The sequence below is a fragment of the Dama dama genome, chromosome 4 (genome assembly GCF_033118175.1).
Source record: "Dama dama isolate Ldn47 chromosome 4, ASM3311817v1, whole genome shotgun sequence".
Taxonomy (NCBI): Eukaryota; Metazoa; Chordata; class Mammalia; order Artiodactyla; family Cervidae; genus Dama; species Dama dama.
The window spans coordinates 14,305,086-14,324,703 of record NC_083684.1 but is presented as its reverse complement, the minus strand read 5'-3'; the positions used below and the strand labels follow the sequence as shown (position 1 = coordinate 14,324,703).

Below are 19,618 nucleotides of genomic sequence, written 5' to 3'. Positions count from 1 at the left end.
CCAAGTCCCTGTTTCACCAGTGGACTCACACACCCTCGGATGAGTCAATCCTCAGTGAGACAGTCTCTTCATCCAGAAATGGGGTCCACTTCGGGTTTAAACCTGAGCTTGGCCCTTCTCATGGCGACACACGCCACCTGGAAGCCTGGAGGCAGGTGCGTGATAAACACGTCAAACGACACTTTTGGGTCTTGACTCTCTGTCAGCCAGTCTTTGAGAAGTATTTCAGGGGATCCCAAGGAACACGAGTGTTCATGATGTTGGCCCAAGATGGTTTAGCTATGTTAAAATTCTAGCGACTAACCTGCAAAAGTATTAAGTAGGATGGATTAAACTTGCTAGATTTTTAGGGTTTTTTTTTTTCTCTCCTCCCCATCTGGAATTTTCTTACACAACTGGTACCTGTGACCATCATCCTGTGTATAAGAATGAGGATGTGAATGAGGAAAGGGACAGATATCCAATAAATAAGAGACAGTGAGAAAACCCAAGCAGAGCCTCGTCTGTTTCGCTAGCATCCTGGTGTGTTCTGCTCTGAGCGTCTCGGTGGATGCAGACTTTCACTGGTGTCGACTCTTTCTTTCCAACGGGTGTTCATAACGCAAACTCCTCACTGGGCAGTAAATGGCAAGACCGACACGGTCCCTGGATTCTGGAAGGAGCCCCACGGGCTGAACAGGTTTAAGGAGTGTCTGGTATCCAACACGTTTACACCAGCCAAAGCAAAGGAAAAGCGAGGGAGCTATCCTGCTTTGGTCCAGGCAGCTGGCCGCCCGAGGGAGGCGGGGTGAGCGCCAGGAACATCCCAGTTCCCACAGCGACCGCCCGACCCATGTGCTCAGGGTCCAGACCATGTTGGGGGGGGGACGCTGCTTGGACTCTAACACCTTTTCTTTCTGTGGATGTGGGTGGAGCCTGAGCAGCCTCGGATGGCAGATTTTTAGCCGCCGGCCGTTTCTCAGCCAAGGGCAGGTAAAAAGCCTGGCTTTCACTGCTCTGCTCACCACGCCTCAGGCGCTGTGTCGGGGCTCCGTTACACTCCTTCCACCCGCTTCCTGCGCCTGTGACAGGTTCTACAGCCAGGGGCTCGCCCAGCGGCAGAGATGATGGGGTGGAGTGGGGCTGTGACCCCTGTCTGCCCTGTCCCTGAGCTCCCACCTCCCACCACTGAGCTGGGGGCTCGGGCCACACGAGGGCCAGTTCCCCTTTCAGGCTGCCATGGGCGCACTGAAGGGACCACCGGACCTCGCCGCCCCACGCACCGTTCCAGCGAGAGTCTCCAGCAGGCACGGGTGTGTCTCTTTCGTCCCCGCTGCTGGTGACAGCCCGTGCCCTTCTCAGGAAGCCTTCTCTCCACTGAGGCCCCTCCTGACCCTGGGTAGGGAGCGCTCACTAACAGCCACTGCGTTGAAGGGGACACTTGCATGCCACACGGAGTGGCCCCTCCACACACTCGACCCAACAAAAGCCCGGGAGGCAGGGGATGCTGGCTTTCACAGGCCTGTCCTCCTTCTCCCTTCTCAGGATCCTGCCCACTTTTAGGCCAATTTGGTGATGATGCCTGGAGCCTCTTAAGAGGAGGAGGCTTGGGCAGCAACTTGAGTAAAGAGAACAAAGAATCCAGTCCATATGCTCTAAACAAAAAAGGGCAAGGAGTGGGGAGCGCTTGCTTTTCCAGCCATCCCCTCTACGTATCCAGCTGACGGTGCTGAAGGTCAAGTTCATAGCCATCTCCCACCATGACAGAAATGTGAGCATTTATCAACTGGTCCCCGCATATCAGGCACAGAGCCAGGCTTTGTATACACTTGAGGACACCCAATCCCTAACTAGGAAACGGGAGCTAGTCTTAGGTCAGCCCACTGAGAGACTTAGCTCCTTGTGTAAGGCCCGTGAGCTCCTGAGGGTAGAACCATGACTTGACGACTCCGCACACTACTGCCCTAGGGGCCTGGTCCCTGGCTCACCAAAGTCTCCAGCAGTTCAGGTAACACCCCATCAGCCTCGCAGTGGGGCAGACCTGGGCCTGGGTCCTGCCCACCCCTCATCCAAGTGACCCTGGGCAGCCGACCTAACCCTGCAGAGCCTCCATTTGCGATTCCGTGTGCTTCCCAAGCAGGGTCCCGGGGAGAAATGTAAAGGGGCTGGGGCAAATGCCTGCCACCCTGATCCTCACAGGGCACGTGCTCAGAGAACCTCAGTGTCACTGGCAGAGGCGTGAATCTCACTGGAGGGGACGCCGCCTGGGCTGCAGCCCCGGCTCTGTCCCTTGCCAACGGCCGCGCTCATCAGTACATCGGGGACAATATGGGCCCCCTGCCTGCCTGACACCCAGCAGGTGCAGGGCAGATACAAGCTTCTTCCATTTTTGTTTCTTTAAATGCCTTCGTCTCTCTATCCTAGCACTTGGGATCAGCTGACTCTGAGTCCCTTGATCTAAAGCCTGAGAAGTGATGTGAAGTCCGTGACCCTGTGGCCACGTGAAACCACATCTGAGATGGGCAGGAAGTCCCAGCAGAGGCTGGCCATGGGGTCACCTGCCGCTGTCCCCACCGCGCTGACCACAAGCCTGACTTAGACTTAGAGATGGTGGCCGAGACTGGTGGGGCCAACAAAGTGGTCAGAGTGACTATGTGGTGGGGGCCAGGCCGCCCTTCGGGGTGGAATTTCCAGCCCCACGGCTTACTCGGCAGGTCACACGGTGTTGCTGGGCCTCGGTTTCCCCATCTGTGAAATGGAGGAAGTGAGGCCCTTCTCTCGGGGAATGCTGTGTGCCTGGCACCCGCCTGGCACATGAGAGGTGCATCCTGAGGATGAGCTGCTCCGCTGTCTCCCATGAGAAACCAGCCCAGGCCTGCTGACCAGCCCCACCCGCTCAGGCTGGGAGCTGGACTCGAGGCTGGGCCGATGGCGGCCGGCCTCAAATCCCAGACCATGACTATGATCCGTTTCAGAGCCGGAGTCTTGATGCTCCCATGGGACAAGGCTGGTCTCCCACCTGAGAACAGTCACACCCTCTGCCCACAGCCATCTCTGCCATGCACCTTTCACCGCCCGCCCCCACCTCCCCCCAGGGTGCAGGACCCTCTCTCTTCAGCAGACGTGGAAGGCCTGGGCCAGTTTTCTGAACCAATGGGCAGCAACCAGCCTGCGTCTGTGACAGGGCGGAGGTTGTAGGTAGCAGGGACTTTGTGCGGGGTCTGAGAGGGGGTGGAGGAGCCACCCAGGGAACCGGGGCCACTCCTAGGGGAGAGGGAGAGAGAGACCACTCTGGTGGCCATGCATAGCTGAGACCAGGAGTCATCAACCCCAGGGTTCCTTGGGGGCCAGGAAGCAAATGAATGAGGGCAGTATTGACCTCTGTGAAGCGCTCAGAATAGCACTGGGACAGAGGAAATGGTGAGACGCTCCCGGGTGCCCCTCGCCCTCCATCGAGCAGCCCAGCCGACTAAGATCAAGCCTCACGTCCCGCTGTCTTTCCTGCCCCAAGAGGGAGGAGACCGCCTTTATCCAGGAGCCAGGGGCCGCGCCTGGCACATGGCACATGCTCACAGCCTGGGGCTGCCTGGCGAAGCCGGAGGCTCAGCTGGGTGGCGCTGAGCAGCCAGCTGCCAACTGCTGCTAGGCGTTCTGATTGTTTCTAAAGAGAACCTGCAAAGTCCTACTTTGTGGTGAAGCCTCTCAATTTTTAAAACCCTGTGTGAGCTAAACAGAGTGTGGCTGTGGGCTGTGGGTGCCGAGGAGAGCAGGAAGCCACGTCTGCCTGGAACCCCAGTGCTTGGGGTGGGGGGAGACGGAGGTGGCCAGCGCCGCGTGTAGAGGAAGGGCGGTCTGGGGGCTTCACAGATGCGCTTCCACCCGGGATGAACTAGAGGATTCTGACAGCATCACCACCGCCGTCAGCCCAGCTCGGGTCCAGGCCAGCACCTGCCAGGTCCTGTCCCAAAGCAGGTCCTGGAGCACGGTGGGGCGACAACCACTCTCCCCTTGACCTGACCGCCTTCTCAGCTCCCTTGTGCCACTGGGGGACAACTCACCTCCTCCCATGATGGGGAAACAACACAAACTCAAATTTCATCTGCCGCTTGGCACAGGGTGGTGCTCAGAGGACCCCGTAAAGGAATAAAACTTCAAAGTGTTGGGAGGGGGCTGGGGTGGGGGCGGGTGGCACAGAGCCAGATCAGGCCAAGGGGCGGCCTTACCTCTGAGAGCAGTTTTGAGACGATTTCCAGTGGGGCCTGGTTGATGGAATCGTCCTGCAGAGGGGATGTCAGAGCCATGTCCACCAGCGTCCGGATTTCCTTCAGGACGACCTCCCAACGGCTCGGATTACTCAGGACTTTCTTGTATTTGTAAATCTTTTTCTGGTTGGGAGACAGAAAGAGACCCGTGTGGGTGATCGAAATATACAACACGATCGGTGACTCCACTGCTTCAGGGTGGACGCCTCCCTCCCTCCCCATCAGAATCCCATCCCGGAAGAACAGAGTCTTGCCCCAAGTCGAAGGCTGAGGCTGCAGACAGCCAGGCCTCCTGACCACTAGCAGAGTCATTTCTACCCTGCTTCCAGTGACCTTTTGAAAAGGATGAAGATAGTTATCCTTCAAACTGCATCTTGTGCCAAACTCGTTCCGCAAGTATTCTAATGCAATCAGAGCAGGAAGGTACTTTCTTTGTGTTGGAGGCAAAGTTTCTGCTCACCCTGGTCCTTTGAGACCGCCTGGAGAGTGTGAGCAGCTGGGAAACCAGACAGACAGGCTCGGGGCCTGGAATTCAGCTCCAGCCAGGCAGGGACTGAGCCCAGAGTGGTCCTCAGACTGCACGTGGGGAGTAAGACAGGGCCTTCTCGCCTCTGCACCCAGAGCTGGGGAGCGGCTGGAGCAGGGGCCGGGCTGGTTCCGCCCTCTGACATCATGGAAACAGAAGCCCTCTCCGAAGGCCACGGTCCCAGCAGCTGCCTGCCTCGCTGCCGCCCGGCTTGCCTGGGAGCCTCTCTTTCTAACTGGATAAACTCCTTCATTAAGTGCCCCACTCCCTGGGGAAAACCTAATTTTAAAGTCATGGAGCCAGCAGCCAGCTGGGTGACACGTCACAGCCTCCAAGCCAAAGTCTGAACGAGGGGAGGAGGCGGCGAGGGTCTCACGCTGGCCCCTGAGGCCCAGAGACGAGCTCGCAGTCCTCCAGCGTCCCCCCAACCACTGGGTTTCTGAATTAAGAAGGATGAAGGGTCTTGGACCCCAAGGCCTAGAACGGAACATTTGGGGGACAAAGTCCACATCGGACCAAGTAGCTCAGGGTGCTGAGGGAGGCATCGTGGTGGAAACCCCCAGGCAGAACTGTGGAATCAGACAGACCCGATTCTTCCCATGAAACATTCCACCTCCTAAGCCTCGGTTTCCGCTTCTGTAAATTATGCATGAAAACGGCCTGTGGCCTCGTCCATTGTGTAAGCCTTACAAACCCTGGACCCGCGTGGTCCCCTCTCTGGACGGAGTTGTGCTCAGAAGCACAGTCCAAGAAGCACAATCAAGGAACAAAGAGGGAACTCAGACACTCAGCTGGTCTCCTGAGAAACTAGAAAGGGATGAAACCTACAAGCCACTGTGATCCAGACATTACAGCATTCTAATGTTCTTTCTCCCGTTTTCTTCTCCCCCCTCACACTCCATGGTGTTCTGGAGCCTCTTCCTTGCTAATCACTCCCATCAGCACCACCATCCCCCACTGGGTGAACTCACACCTGAGAGGACTTCCCAGTTTTCATCCCAGCCCTCTCATGTAAATCCGTCTCCTTCCCTCCCCCTCTCTCCACATACCCTCTACCTCCCCCACCTCCCTCAACTCTACACCCCCAGCTGCTGCCGTGAAGACAGTTTTCCTCAAGTGGGGTACTGAACAGAGTGGAGACATTTACTTGTCAATCATCTTAGATCCTACCAGGGCCGGAAGAAACCATGGCAACTTCTCTGTGTGTGTGTTGGTGGGGGGTGGTGTTTATTGAACAGTACATACACCGTTGATGGGGATGACGGTGACTGGCAGCATTCGCCAAACCCTATTCTCTCATGACGAGGTGCACCCAGCTTCCTGAGGCTTCCCTGGGACGGTAACCAGCCTCAGTCCCAGCGACTGTCAGCCAGGAGCGTGGCCAGGTCCGAGCAGACACACAGCGCCCAAAATCTCAGGCAGCAGAGACACTTTGCAAGGCAAGAACCTGACCCAGCCCTGAAGATGAGTGCTGGACCCACTCCCTTGAGTGCTGGACGTTGCGGGTCAGCTCTGTGACCAGAGAATCGCTTACTTTTTTAAATGACCATGAGATGGTTGCAGAAACTTGCCGTATCTTAAGCCCCAAAGAAAACCACAAGGACGCACAGGCAGGTCTTCCCCTGGTATATTCTAGATGGGCCTACGGTCTGGGCTTTAAGCGCCCTCTCTTCTAATCAGCTGCAGGTTATTTATTTTGGAGAGAATAATGACTTCATTCTTTTTGTGAAAACGGGGCATGCTCACTGTGAGAAATGTAAACTGTGCTGAAAAACACAGAGGAAAGGATCAATGAAAAAAGGGCCTCAGAGATCCCACCACCTAGAAATAGCCATCATTAATCTTCGGTGAATGCTGTTTCAGCCAGCTCTCCTTTAGACTTGGCCCATGGGGGTTGGTGGACGTGAGCGTGGTCCCTCCATCCCCGGGTACCCACACCTGGATGTCGCCGAGACTCCGGGACACAAGGCCCAGGGAGAGGGCCCTCTGGGTGCCCCCAGCCCCTGCATAGCTTCCCACGAGCCCCCTCCCAGGCACGCCCAGCCTCGGGCTCACAGACACAGCCCCCCTCGACGGACCGGGGGGGACGACAGCTTTCCCACGGGCCCCTGCCTGAGAGGCGTCCCCGCTGGAAGTTCCTAGGGGCTGACGAGGGCTGACAGGGCTCTCCCAGGAGTCAGCTTGTGCCATCCTCCCGCTCGCCCCAGGAGCCGGAGACCTGCCAGGAGCCCCGGGAGCAGAGCCTCAGACAAGGACCCGGGGGCAGATGCTTTATTTACTGGCAGGTGATGGAGAATGCAGGAGGGCAGGTAGGGAGTGGGGCTGGGAGGAGCGGGCAGCAAGTCGCCAGGGCATCGTGAAGCGTTAGGGCCAGGCAGCTGGCACCGCCACCCCCGCAGGGACGAGATGGCCAGGGCAGATCACGCCCTGGAGCCAACCCACCCGAGGGCCCCACCAGTGGCTGCTACCCACCAGCTTCCTGGGCTCCTGGCTGCCCTGTGCCCAGGCCAGGGTGCTCCTGTAGACACGTCCCTGGGCGGGTCTCCCGGGCTTACAGGGAGCAGCCTTCAGAGAGGGAGAGGCCGAGAAGCGGAGGCCTGCCGCTTCCACCTTGGGCTCTGGTAGCCCCTTGTCACACATGGCTACTGCAGCCAGGAGGCGACATGACTCACACCAGGTCACACGGCTAGAAAGGGGGCAGATTCACAAGTACGAACCAGCTCTGAGGGACCAGAGAAGTGTCTCATCACACCGGTTAGGGCCAGCACAGATGGTTCACTAGAGACACGGTCAGGAAGGCCATCAGGAGTGGTCAGGGCCTGGGACACGTTCCTGGGCTTTGGGGGCCGTGGGAGCAGCCGTGGGCAGGGCGACTGTGACAGCCGTGGTTACAGGGTGTGGACAGGCAGCCGGTTCCCGGAAGGGGCTCTGAGCCCTGGCAGGGCACAGCCGCAGGGCGGAGGCAGGATCAGGGGCCTGGTCGCTCCGCCTTGGGTGACAAAATGGCACGTTTCATCCCAGGAGCCAGTCTGATGAGCTCATGTGGTGATGAATCATGGCGGGACTGGGCTGGGGCCGTCTCTGGAACCCAGACTCCCAGGCTCCCTGCAGCCGGGCCCTCGGCTCTGCTGCGTGGGGACCCCTCCACCGAGCTCGCTTCACCAGAGGGGTGGGCAACCTCCTGACGTGTCCCGAGTGCATGGGCCAAGGGATTCCTTTGACAGAAGCCTTGGAGCTGCCTCCCTGCTTGTTTCTGTGCAAGGAAGCCAAGAGTGGTCTCATTTTTTTTTTTTAAGGGTTGGGGAGGAAAAAAAAAAAGAAAAGAATATGCCACAGGCTCATATGCAGCCTGCAAAGCCCCAAACATTTGCCACCTGGCCCTTTCAAGAAAAAGTTTGCTAACCCAGAGGCTGGAAAGGGTCAAAAGCCCACCCAGCCGAGAAGTCAGAGCATGTGCAGCTCAAACTGAGAGGCCATCGGGGAGACGCGGGCTCCGACCGTAGAGAGACGCCACTCCGCACCCATCAGGCTGGAGGGAACCAAGAGGTCCTACCGCGTGCTGCGAGGGTGTGGATTCAACGGGACCCTTGTGCACTGCATCAGTACAGCACCATTGGAAAACAGCTAGACAGTTTCTCAAGTCGTTAAACATAAATTTATCATATGACCTAGCAAGTCTGTTCCTAGAAACCTACTCAAGAGAAATAGAAACAGACTCTACATAAAGACACACACATGAACGTGCAGAGCAGCAGTGTTCAACCCAGAGGTCCACTAGCTGATGAATGGAGATGCAAGAAGTGGTCTCCCTGGACAATGGTATAGTAGTTGGCAGTAGAAAGGATGGAATGGCTCATATGTGTTACAACACAGAAGAACCTCACCAATATGCTAAGTGAAAGAAGACAAACACAACAGACATACTGGAGGACTCCTTTTACATGAAATGTCTAGAAAGAGGCAAATTTATAGAGACAGAAAGTGGCTGGGGTTGGGAGGTGGAAACAGGGATTAGAATTGCAAACAGATATGAGGACGTCTTGCAGATGATGGAAATATTCTAAACCTGCATTGTGATGGCTGCACAGCTATAAATTTACTATTACTGAATCACTCACTCACAAAAGGTGAATTTTTGAATCTTATGCCATGTACATTACACCTCAATTAAGGTATATAAGAAAAAAAAAAAAAAAATCCCCACCCATGCAGGTGGAGGGTATCAAAGTCAGAGGCAGTATGGCTTCGCGACCAGGAGTGCAGGCTTTGCAATCAGCAGACTTCAGATCTGAGCTCTGCTTCATCTACCCGTTCACCTATCCACTCCTCCATTCATCCACCCATGCATCCTCTCCAGCCAAGCGTTATCCGTTTCCAACCAGCCAGCAATACTGCTGGGCACCATCTAGTACGGTCTGCCAAGCACGGAGTTAAGTGCTAAGGTTGCCCGTGGGGAGCAAGGCAGGCAGACCTTGGTGCTCCCGGAGCTTACCGTCTGTTACTGACACCCGGCTGCCTCGTCTGCAGCGTGCGCTGACAGCGACCACTACCAGAAACTTGCCGTGCCCAGCCCGTGAGAGGCTGATATGTACACACACTCAGCCCTGCTCCTGGCTGAACAGAAGCTCTAATTCTCATCGCCCGAGTCCGGACGGTGAGTGACCCAGAACAGGAAGGGCTGAGGAAGGCTCCCGGCAGCTCCCCAGACCACGGAGCCCGCAGCTCCACTGCAGTCCTCGCCCTCTGCTTATCAGGGAGGGGGCGTTACCTGGGCAACCTCCGCCATCTCTCCAGCAAACGCGACGCCCGGCTCCTTCGGCCTGGGAGAGCGGAGCCTGCCGGCGCCTTCGCGGGAGACGGGCTGTCACCGGGGAGGCGCCCCTCGGCGTGACTCAGAAGGGGCTGGGAGCACGCCTCCCGGTGACGGGGCGGCGCTTGCCGCAGCCTCCGAGGCTGGGCTCACGCGAGCACGCATGCTCCCCCGCCCGTCATTAAAGGGGAGGCAGCCTGGGGTGCTCGGGGGCTAGAGGGAGGAGCCAGGCTGGAGCGGGGCTGGCTTCTACAACTTTTTTCGTGCCAGGGGATGTCCCGAAGCTGTGCTGCCCAGCTCGAAAGCCATCAGCTTTCGAAAGTGTGTGGCTACTTAGGCTGAAACAAATTGAAAGTTAACACACCTGGGCATTCAGTGTCTCCACGGCCGCACGGGGCTGGCGGGGGCCACACTGGGCGGTGCAAACAGAGGACGCGTTCTGCGCGGCAGAAAGTTCTACCGGACAGGCTGTCCTGACGTCTTAAGTGTCCCCTCGGCCACCCCTGCCCTGGAGGACCAGCCACGGGCTTGCTGCCACTGCCATCCCTGAGGGCCGCTGTGTGAGCAGCACCCTGCCAGCCTGCCTGGGCTCCACTGGTCTCCCCTCCAAAGCCTACAGAGGCCTCTCCCCTCAAGTCTTCTGCACTCCTGGGGAGAACGACCACATGGGTGACTTCCTTGGCTTCCCTGATTCCTAGACAGGCCTCTGACGGCCTCATTTCTCCCAAACTCGCAGTGACTGGGCCTGCTGACTGTGCCAGGAGGCCCAGCATCCCTGCCGAGCCAGTGTGCTTCTGGGCTAGGGGTGGGCGTGGTCCCTGACATCGGGGTGGGGGGTGTTTCTGACCCTCTCTTTTGCCCTCCAGAATGGCCTCTGTTAAATCTTTTCTGCATGAAGCACCATCCCTTTGCCTTCAGAAGCAACCCAGGTCTGTGACTGGCCCACGTGTGTCACCTCCCGACCGCCCATCTGGGCCCAAGTCTAGATTGTCACCCTGAGACCGGCATACCCTCTCAGCCGCCCCCCCGCAGACTCCACAGAGACTCCAGCTTAGCCAATACGGCTACTGAACTGTTACTGCTGGACCGACCAACAACAGAGGGATGAATCAAGGTACACTCTCCAGGACGTGGGTTTGTGAGGACGGGTGTCGGGTCCCCACTGACTGGGTGGGGCCTTTGGCTCCAGTCGGAGGGGCAGGGAGTAGAGGATAAGACACAAAGTCAGACTCCAGCCTAGCCCTGGTGCTCCCCTGCAGGCTGAGGGGAAGGCATGGCCTTCTCGCCCTACCAGAGCCCCTGTTTCCAGCGGTGCTGGCCGCCTCTGTCCCGGGCGCAGTGTGCAGGATAATGGGCTGTGACAAGTGGCACAAGAGCATTAGCCGGCGTCGCTTTTGGAGGGCTCCCCATAGATCAGCCCCTCTTCTGCGAAGCACCTTTACAATGTCCTGCAACCGCTCACTGGCATTCATGCTACACCCGCTCACCGACGATCATGTCCATGTGAACGGCATGATCAGCTCCCTTTTACAGTTAAGAAGACTGAGGCTGAGAGAGATCAAGTCAAGAAACTGGTAAAAGCCAGAGCTGGAGCTGGGACTCAGGTCCAGCTTTGGATCCCAAGTCCCCGAATGCCACGCCACTCTGAGGGGCACGCCTGAGTGCTTTCTCTGCCTCGATGGATGCTGCCGCCTCCTGCTGAAACAAACGAGAAGCCCTTCACGTCGAGGAGCTGAGCCCAGGGGAGCTGGAGACTGACTGTAGCTGGGCACCAAGCTGACATCTGCCTGGGAAGCCTGGGGAGTCAGGCAATCTGTGTGAGAGAGGGGGGAGAGAGATCCTGGCACTCTGCCCCGAGTGCCCACCGGAGGCGGTCTCCCTGCAGTCATTACCGCTTCCAAGGAAACAGCAGACACGCGGGCACAGTGTCCCGCTTGTCATCTCCGGAGCATCGGCTGGTTGCCTGGGAAACCAAGCATCTGGCTGGTGAGGCGATGAACTGGTCGTGGTGCCAGGCTGGCAGCTGGGTACCACATCCTACTTAGCTCTTGGGGACTGCTGCACCTTGGAAAAATCCAATCAACCCATGGATCCGACTGACTGCATTGAGGAAATTCTAGGTGGCTGTTCTCCTCTTTCAGCTCTGGCTCCTTGGGGAAAGGGTCAAGCCTTGTCTGTCTCCTCACTGTTCTGTGTGGTGGCTGGAACCGCTGAGGGCACATGGAAGGTGCTCTCAGTATTTGTCAAAGGGAGGAGATTAAGAATCAGAAAGAGAGCTACAAACGGCTTAGTTTTCTCAATTTGCTGGCATATTGAGTGCAGCACTTTAACAGCATCATCTTTCAGGATCTGAAATAGCTTAGCTGACATCCCATCACTGCCACGAGCTTTGTTCCTAGTGGTACATGTTGGCCATCATCAGCTACCACACCTCCCTGCCCACTGCAAACGCAGGAACCACCTGCAGGGGGGCTTGTTAAAAGGCAGGTTCCCAGGGGGCCTGGGAGTCTGCACTTTGAAGCAGCTTGCACGTAAGAGCTGCGTGAACCCAACCCCGGGGCCTCGTCCACTCCTCCCCAGGGGGCAGGCACACTCGCTAGGTCCCTGTGACACATGGAAGGGGGCACGGAGGGGTTAATGCCTCGCCTGAGGTCACGCAGCTGGTGCCGTGGGTTATGTCCCCCACGTGGTATGTCCGAGTCCTAGCCCCTGGTGTCTGCGGCTGTGACCTTCTTTGGAAATAGGTCTTTTCAGACGCCATCAAGGGAAGATGAAGTCATGCTGGAGCAGGGCGGGTCCTCATAAAAAGGTCAGGGGAAGACGGGGGCAGGGACGGGAGCGAGGCTCCCACCAGCAGAGGGACGCCCCACAGCACGGCAGCCCCCAGAAGCTGCAAGAGGCCAGGAAGGAACCTGCCCACACCTTGACGTCCGAGAGACACACGTGTGATGTCTGATGCCTCCCAGCTTGTGGTCCTTTGTCACGGGAAACTCACACGGCTGGTGAGCATGAGAGCAAGGCAGACCCCGGGGAGCCTGGCTCCTGGCCTCCCCGCTGTCCTGCTTCTGCCATCTGAGCTGGCCCTTGCCATCCTTCTCTCATGCAGAGGTGGTACCGTGGCCCCTGCTCTCAGCAGCCTCTCCCAGCTTACCCTCAGCTTGGAATCTGCTGGGTTGTCTCTTCTTGGGCTTCCCTGGTGGCTGCGATGGTAACCAATCTGCCTGTAATGCAGGAGACCCGGGTTCAACCCCTGGGTCGGGAAGATCTCCTGGAGAAGGAAATGGCAACCCACTCCAGCATCTTGCCTGGAGAATTCCATGGACAAAGGAGTCTGACAGACTACAGTCCATGGGGTCGCAAAGAGTTGGACACGACTGAGCGACTATCACTTTCACTTTCTTTTCTTGGGAAAGGCCTGACCCCCTGTCTCTCTCTTGCTCTCTCCTTGACACCCACCCCTAGCTGATGACCTGGGCACAGAAGCTCTGGTCCGGTGCTGCCTCGAGGGAGGCCGGGCAGGGACGCCTGTCACTTGGGCACCCGCACTGTCACTGTTGTCGCAAGGAGCGGGCTGGACACCCAGGGAAGCTGCAGAGGGAATTCCTGGGAGGACGTCGGCACAGGGCTGACTCGGGGTCCTGGGCACAGAGGAGTCACGCGGCAGGCTCGATCCCACCCCTGCTTCGGCCCTTGGGTGTGTGCAGAGTGGGGCATCTCTGCATTCAGACTTCTGTTCTGCTGCTTGTGAGCTGTGCCGCCTCAGGCAAACTATACCACCTCTCTGAAACTTAGTTTCCTCATCTGCAAAATGGGGCTAAGAGTCGAGCCTGCCTCTGGCAGCTCCAATGAGATTAAATGTGATATTTCATGCTGAACCTTCTAGGTGTTTAATAAATGCTAGCCATCGGGCCAGTGGGGCACTGATTCAAGACAGTTAAGTCTGCAGAGAGAATAAAGGTGACGAGAAACCCCTAAACGCCCGTTGACAGGGAAATGCCTGAACCAACCATGGCCACGTGCAAGATCACACCAGCCAGGAGGTAAAAGGAACGGAGAGCGGCCAGCAGCCCTGCTGTGGACGCCAGCCCCACGAGCCACGTGGCGTGTAGGAGTACACACGAGCACACACACGGGTGGAGAGGGGAGGACCACAGTGGTGGTGGTGGTGGGGCACCGAGGAAGAGCTTCGGCTTCATGAAACGCTTCAAACTGCTGCAGGAAGCCAGAGCTGTGCTGTACATTTAACTTCAAAGCAGTGAAGGGAAACACCCCCAAATATTTCAGAAACTGGGATCATGGAGGTGGTGATGTCCCCCTCCACAGAATCCTTAAAATTGGGCAGAACCCCACATTCTTAGAAGAAGCTAGAAAGTATCTGAGATCCTGTTCTCCTTGATTTTTCACCGTTTCAGTCGATCACCTCGTTTTTGAAATGATAAGACGTTCACTGGAAACCCAGAATCCGACAGAGCGGTGTTTGGGAGGGGAGTGCTACAGAGCAGGAGGGCTCACGGAGTGCTCACCACCGGCATGGTCGTGGGCTGGTGTCCATCGTTCCACGGATTCTCTTTCTGAGTGCACACCCTCCCCCCTTAAAAGGGTACATGAATCCAGCCCACATCATACAGGCTGGCTTGTTTTTAACCTCACCTCTGCCCCTCACCGCACCCTACCCCAGCACCCATGCCAAAACCATGACATATGGTTGGCAAATGTTTTCTGGGAAGAGGCCAGGTGATAAATATTACAGGCTTTTCGGGCCATGCTCTGCTGTTGTAGCATGACTGCGGGTGAGGGTGGCGCGGCTGGGTCCCCCCTGAATCTCTTATTTAAAAAGAAAAGCAAACAGGCGATGGGCCAGCCTGTCAACCCCCGGGGGTATCAGCTCCGATCGTCCTCCCTGGCCACATGCAATCAAACGCAAATGTACAGAGAGCTGGCTTTTGCTCCCAGCCTTCGTTGTTCGGTTTACACAAAGGGCGTCGCACTGTACACGGGTCTCTGCATCCACACCCTGTGGGTGGAAGTGGCCCCACATCGATTAGAATAGATTTTCCCATGCTGAGTGTTGTCGTAAGCCACCTCAAATGTCACCGGGCAAAGGCAGCATGTACATTTAGAAAACGAAAATCAAGCAAACGGAAGTCTTCTCTCCTAACCTCGGCCAGAGCTCTGGGCAACTCTTGTGTGTGGCCTCTTTGGGCAGTGGTCATCGGGCACTGTGACCGCCACGCATCAGGGACCCAGCAGGGCGGTCCCCTGACCAGACAGCCTTTCCAGGAACTCTCTGTTACAGAGCTCTTCTCCAGGGACCACTGCCTGCCCCACGAGAGCCCCCTCGGTCCAACAGGGTCTTCCACAGTCCCCAGGATCAAAGCCCACCCTGCCTCCAGGCTCTCGCATACCCAGAGTCGTGTCCTGCTTCCCCATAACTATAAACTCAACCCAGGGTGTGTTCATCACTAACAGGAAAGGCTGTCTTTGAGGAATCACCCCCGGTAGACTCAACACATAAATTAAAAAATGCAAATACGGTACCGAGGCTGCTCGTCTTCTGTCGGGTGGGAGAGACATCCAGAGTGAGTTTCACTCCCCTGAAAGGCAGAGGACAGCACGGGGCTGTTTGCCTTGGGCCCGAGAAAGGGAACTCTCTATCCCAAATAAGGAGTTCCCGGGCTCGGCTTCAGGCGGTAGCATCTCGACAGGGGCCTCCGCTGTTTATTTGACTCAGAACTTTATCTGGGGCTCGCAGGACTTCAAAGGCATCCGATCCACTCGGGCCTCATGTGGGGAGCCTCGAGGCCTCACCAGGCTGCCTCGTCTTGGGCTGGAGCCACGGCTCCTGCTGCAAAGGGCCTTAATTTATGAGCACCCTGGAAAAGGACCCAGCTCCCCAATCAATTCACCTGCAGTGGATCGTCAGTGTTCATGTCCACGCAGGCAATGAAGGTGCGCTCGAATCAAAGGGGGAGGGTGTCCTCCTGAGTTCCTGAGAAGGGGGTCTTGTGGGGAGCAGGAGTCACCAGTCACTCAGGCCGGCCCAGGGCAGGGTCAAGGCAGATCCAGGGGTGGGACCTGGAGGGCATTCTGGCCGTGAAATCCGAGTGGCCCACATGGTGGAGGAGATGCTGGCAGAAGCAACCCAGAGCCGCCACGCCTGATCTCAATGGTCTCAAGCCGAGAGGGACAAGAAGAGCCGCAGGCTGGGGGCTGAGTTCTGCCTCAGGTATGGGGGAAAGTTCTTTACTCTGAGTCAGTTTTCTGGTCTGCAAAATGGGGACGTGAAATTAAAAGACGCTTGTTCCTTGGAAGAAAAGCTATGACCAACCTAGACAGCATATTAAAAAACAGAGACATTACTTTGCCAATAAAGGTCCGTCTAGTCAAAGCTATGGTTTTTCCAGTAGTCATGTATGGATGAGAGAGTTGGACTATAAAGAAGGTTGAATGCCGAAGAATTAATGCTTTTGAACTGTGGTGTTGGAGAAGACTCTTGAGAGTCCCTTGGACTGCAAGGAGATCCAACCAGTCCATCCTAAAGGAGATCAGTCCTGAATATTCATTGGAAGGACTGATGCTGAAGCTGAAGCTCCAATACTTTGGCCACCTGATGGGAAGAACCGACTCATTGGAAAAGACCCTGATGCTGGGAAAGATTGAAGGTGGGAGGAGAAGGGGACGACAGAGGATGAAAGGGTTGGATGGCATCACCGACTCAACGGACATGAGTTTGAGCAAGCTCCGAGAGTTGGTGACAGACAGGGAAGCCTGGTGTGCTGCAGCCATGGGGTCACAAAGAGTCGGACACGACTGAGCCACTGAACTGAACTGACTCCCACCTCCCAGTGACACTGTACCGTCTCAACAGGGCAGCAGATGAAGTGGCTGGGAAACAGCGGGCACGCAGTGCGTGTCTGCTGCGCATTCCCCCTTTCTTCAAGGCACTACAGGGGCTCTCCGACGGGGCTGTGTACCGGAGTCACCTGGGAAACACGCTGTGCTACACTCTTCTCCCCCACCTTCCAGTTCATGAGACAGAGGTGTGCATTGCTAGTAAGTTTCCAGACCGCATAGAGGCTGCTGGTCTGGCGGCCCCGCTTTGAGAACCAGTGAGCCACGGTGGGTCTACTGTGGCGGAGAGGCCTGGAAGGAAATAAAAACTGTTCTGGATGGAAAGTTCATCACAGACGCTGACAGAAGCTCTGAGAGCCAACAGTCGCCAAGGGTCTGCAGCAGCCCACCACCTTCACTCAATGCCGAGTTGGTCCCTGACCTCCTGGCTATGCTTTTCAGGGTCCATGGGCTCTTGGCCATCTGTTCCAGCCCAGAGGTTGGCCCCTTCTGCCAAAGGATCCTATCCGCGCAACGGCCTGGTCCCTGCCGCCTCTCCAGCTCCCACCTGGACACGAGCCACCGTGGCCTCCAGCCGCCAAGGTCAGCAGGCTCCATCTAGGTGGCTTTAGGACCCTGGACAGGGGCTCTCTGTCCCTTTCAGAGTTTTCTGCCAAACCACCCTTGGGGTCTAAGAAGGCACCAGGGCCCACAGCGGAGCAGGTGCGGACAACGGCCACCGGGGCCGTAGTGCTTCTGCCCTTGCCTCAGGATCAGTCAGCCTCCCTCCCAAACCCCTTTCCATCCAGAGAGCGGGCTGCCTCCGGGGTATTTTCTGACCCCCGGGTGAGGTAAGGACCTAGTCCCTCTGTGGGGACAGGCGCTGTTCTTTGTGGAGGCTCTGTTTGGCTTCGTCTCTGAGCCAACAAGCAGGCAGGAGCCTCGGAGGCAAACCCAGAATGGCAGCCCCCCACACCCTGCCGAGAGCTGCCAGCCTCCCCAACTTGGGGGGGCTTGCTGCCCACCCCCCAGACAGACTCCTATAGAACAGAAGGTCTTCCTGGTCAAGAGACAGCCTCCCATTTATGTTTTACAGACTTATTTGAAGAAAGAGAAAGGGAGAGAAAAAAATTCTGCCTTAAACGGCAGAAAACAAGTTCACCCGCAAAGCGTTTACGTGGAAGGCTTCCTTGTGTGGTGGGGTGAGTCATCAGCCCCGTCAAAGCGTGCGTGGGATGATATGCTGAGCCCCCGGGCCCCCTCCTCGTCTGGGAGAGAAAAGCAAGCCACAAATGCGCTTCTTTCCTGGCTGTGTGGCGAGCCGGCTGTCACTAGCCCCTTCTGAGGCTGGGGGAGGGCTGTCATGTGGGCGTTGTGGGGTGTCTGATGTCCCCAAGCCCAGAGCTGGGCAGCGTGGGGAGGGGACAGGCTTGGGGTCCCAGGGATGTGGTGCAAACCCCAACCCCCTGCTTCCTGCCCTGGGGCTCAAGCAGGTGTTTCTTTCGGGCCCCCCGGGGCTCTGTACTCTTGACCTTTCGAGTGTGATGCTTAAGAGGGCTCTGCAGAGGTGAGACTATTCTAGGCGCCCCTTACTGTCCCTGGTCCACGGGTGGTGGGCACCCGCATCACCTGTCCTTTCTCTCAGACACTCAACTTCCCGTCTGAATAACGCTGTTTCACTCAGAGATTTAGGTCCTTTCGGGCTTGACCCCTGTCTGAAAGAACTACTACAAAACCATAAAAAGCAATGAGGTAGGTAGACCTGAGCGCGCTGAACGAGCTGGTGTGTGAGACCAACCACGAGACGTGACAGATGCTGAGGGAGCAAGGAACGCCCAGCGTGGGTAATGAAATCCGTGTGGTGCTTTGAAAGGAACTTTGATGACAACCTTCTGAAGGGCTCCACGAAGCTAACAGGATGGCCTTTGGGAAAACGAACTCGAGGGAGCAGAGACTGTGCATTTCACACCTTTCAGAATTTTCCCAAGGACTGAGTACATGGATAGCTGTCACTGGTCTTAGCTGCTAGCAGCAGATATTTGGGGAGGGAGGGAGGGGCTGAAAGGGAAGCCGGCAGGAGGGAACTGTCCCTGATAGGAACCTGGGCGCTGGCGACTCAAGTGAGTACAGCAGTCAAAACCCATGTGACCCAACAGATTTGTGCATTTTGTTATGTTTAAATTACAGCTCCATTTTTTTTTTTTAACTTACAAGTGTTTACAGAGGTCTATGGACAGTAGCACATTTTTTTCCAGTTTTCTCTGTCCTTTTTACTATTCAGAGGAAACCTTAATAAATGCAATTTTAAATGTCCTACCTCAGTACTCCTGTATCCCGTTGTCAGGTGTATAAACTGGTTTGGATCACTTTGGATAACTGTTCGGGAAGCATCCACCAAAAGGGACTCTCTGCCTGCCCAATGGCCTGAGCTCAAAAGGATGTAAACATATGTTCACTTAGAGATGTGTTTATAACGGTTCTGTTCGTAATAGCCCCAACCTGGAAATCTCTGTCCGTAACAGAAAGAACAAATTAATAGTCTGTTCATTTAACAGAACACTATTGAGTGAAGCAAATGCATAAATCACTACTACACAGGATATTACATGCTGCACACACAAATCTTACAAACGTAACTTTGAGCCGAAGGAGCCAGGCATGCAGGCGTTTAGGCCATGTGACTCCATTTACCTGAAGTTCAGGTCCGTTCAGACGAATCCACGCGGCAGAAAGGGAGGAGAGTGGGTCCCTTGGTGGGGGGTGGGGGGGATGCACAGGGCCCAGGGGAGCTCTGTGGGGAGGGGGGTTCCAGGGAGGCGGTCACGTTCTCTGTATCGATCTGGGCGGTTACAAGATCAATTCTATAAGCATCTGTGGCATTTTTAGCCAGGAGTACCTTTTGATCTGTGTACTTTTCTGCATGTATGCTATCCCTTCAATGAAAAGTCTACTTCAAACACAGAGCAAACTGCCCTATGTCGATTCCAAAGAGAACTCTGGTTGAGGAAGGGCCTGATGCTCACTGGGGCTTCCCTTGCCTCCGTGGGCTCAGACAGGGGACTAGGCCACCCACCCACTCCATGCCCAAGGTGGTGCCCCTTTCTGCCAAAAGAAGCAGGCTGGAGACCCACCAACCACCGGTGTTCAACTCTCAGCTCCGCCTGGTTCTGGCTGTGGATGAGCTCCTTGGCCCTCTCCGCTCCCCCTTCC

At 56.4% G+C, this 19,618-nt stretch overlaps 1 protein-coding gene and 1 long non-coding RNA gene across 4 annotated transcripts in view; one reads left to right on the top strand and one right to left on the bottom strand.

Annotated features, from left to right (window-relative positions):
• The window catches only part of CMIP (c-Maf inducing protein), a 203,473-nt gene that overhangs the window by 40,513 nt on the left and 143,342 nt on the right, over positions 1-19,618 (bottom strand). Inside the window, exons 1-2 of one of the 3 annotated variants that reach the window (XM_061138144.1) lie at positions 15,116-15,220; positions 4,203-4,364 (exon numbers count right to left, since the gene is read on the bottom strand). In XM_061138144.1, coding sequence (XP_060994127.1) covers positions 4,203-4,364; positions 15,116-15,151 — 198 coding nt within the window. In that variant the 5' untranslated portion in view covers positions 15,152-15,220. Of the gene's footprint in view, positions 1-4,202; positions 4,365-9,535; positions 9,692-15,115; positions 15,221-19,618 lie in introns of those variants that run through there. The other 2 variants (XM_061138148.1, XM_061138137.1) reach the window with 2 other exon arrangements.
• On the top strand, positions 15,968-18,444 carry LOC133053603 (uncharacterized). Its single transcript, XR_009692295.1, has 3 exons — positions 15,968-17,011; positions 17,505-17,610; positions 18,093-18,444. It is a non-coding gene; the product is annotated as an uncharacterized LOC133053603 (long non-coding RNA).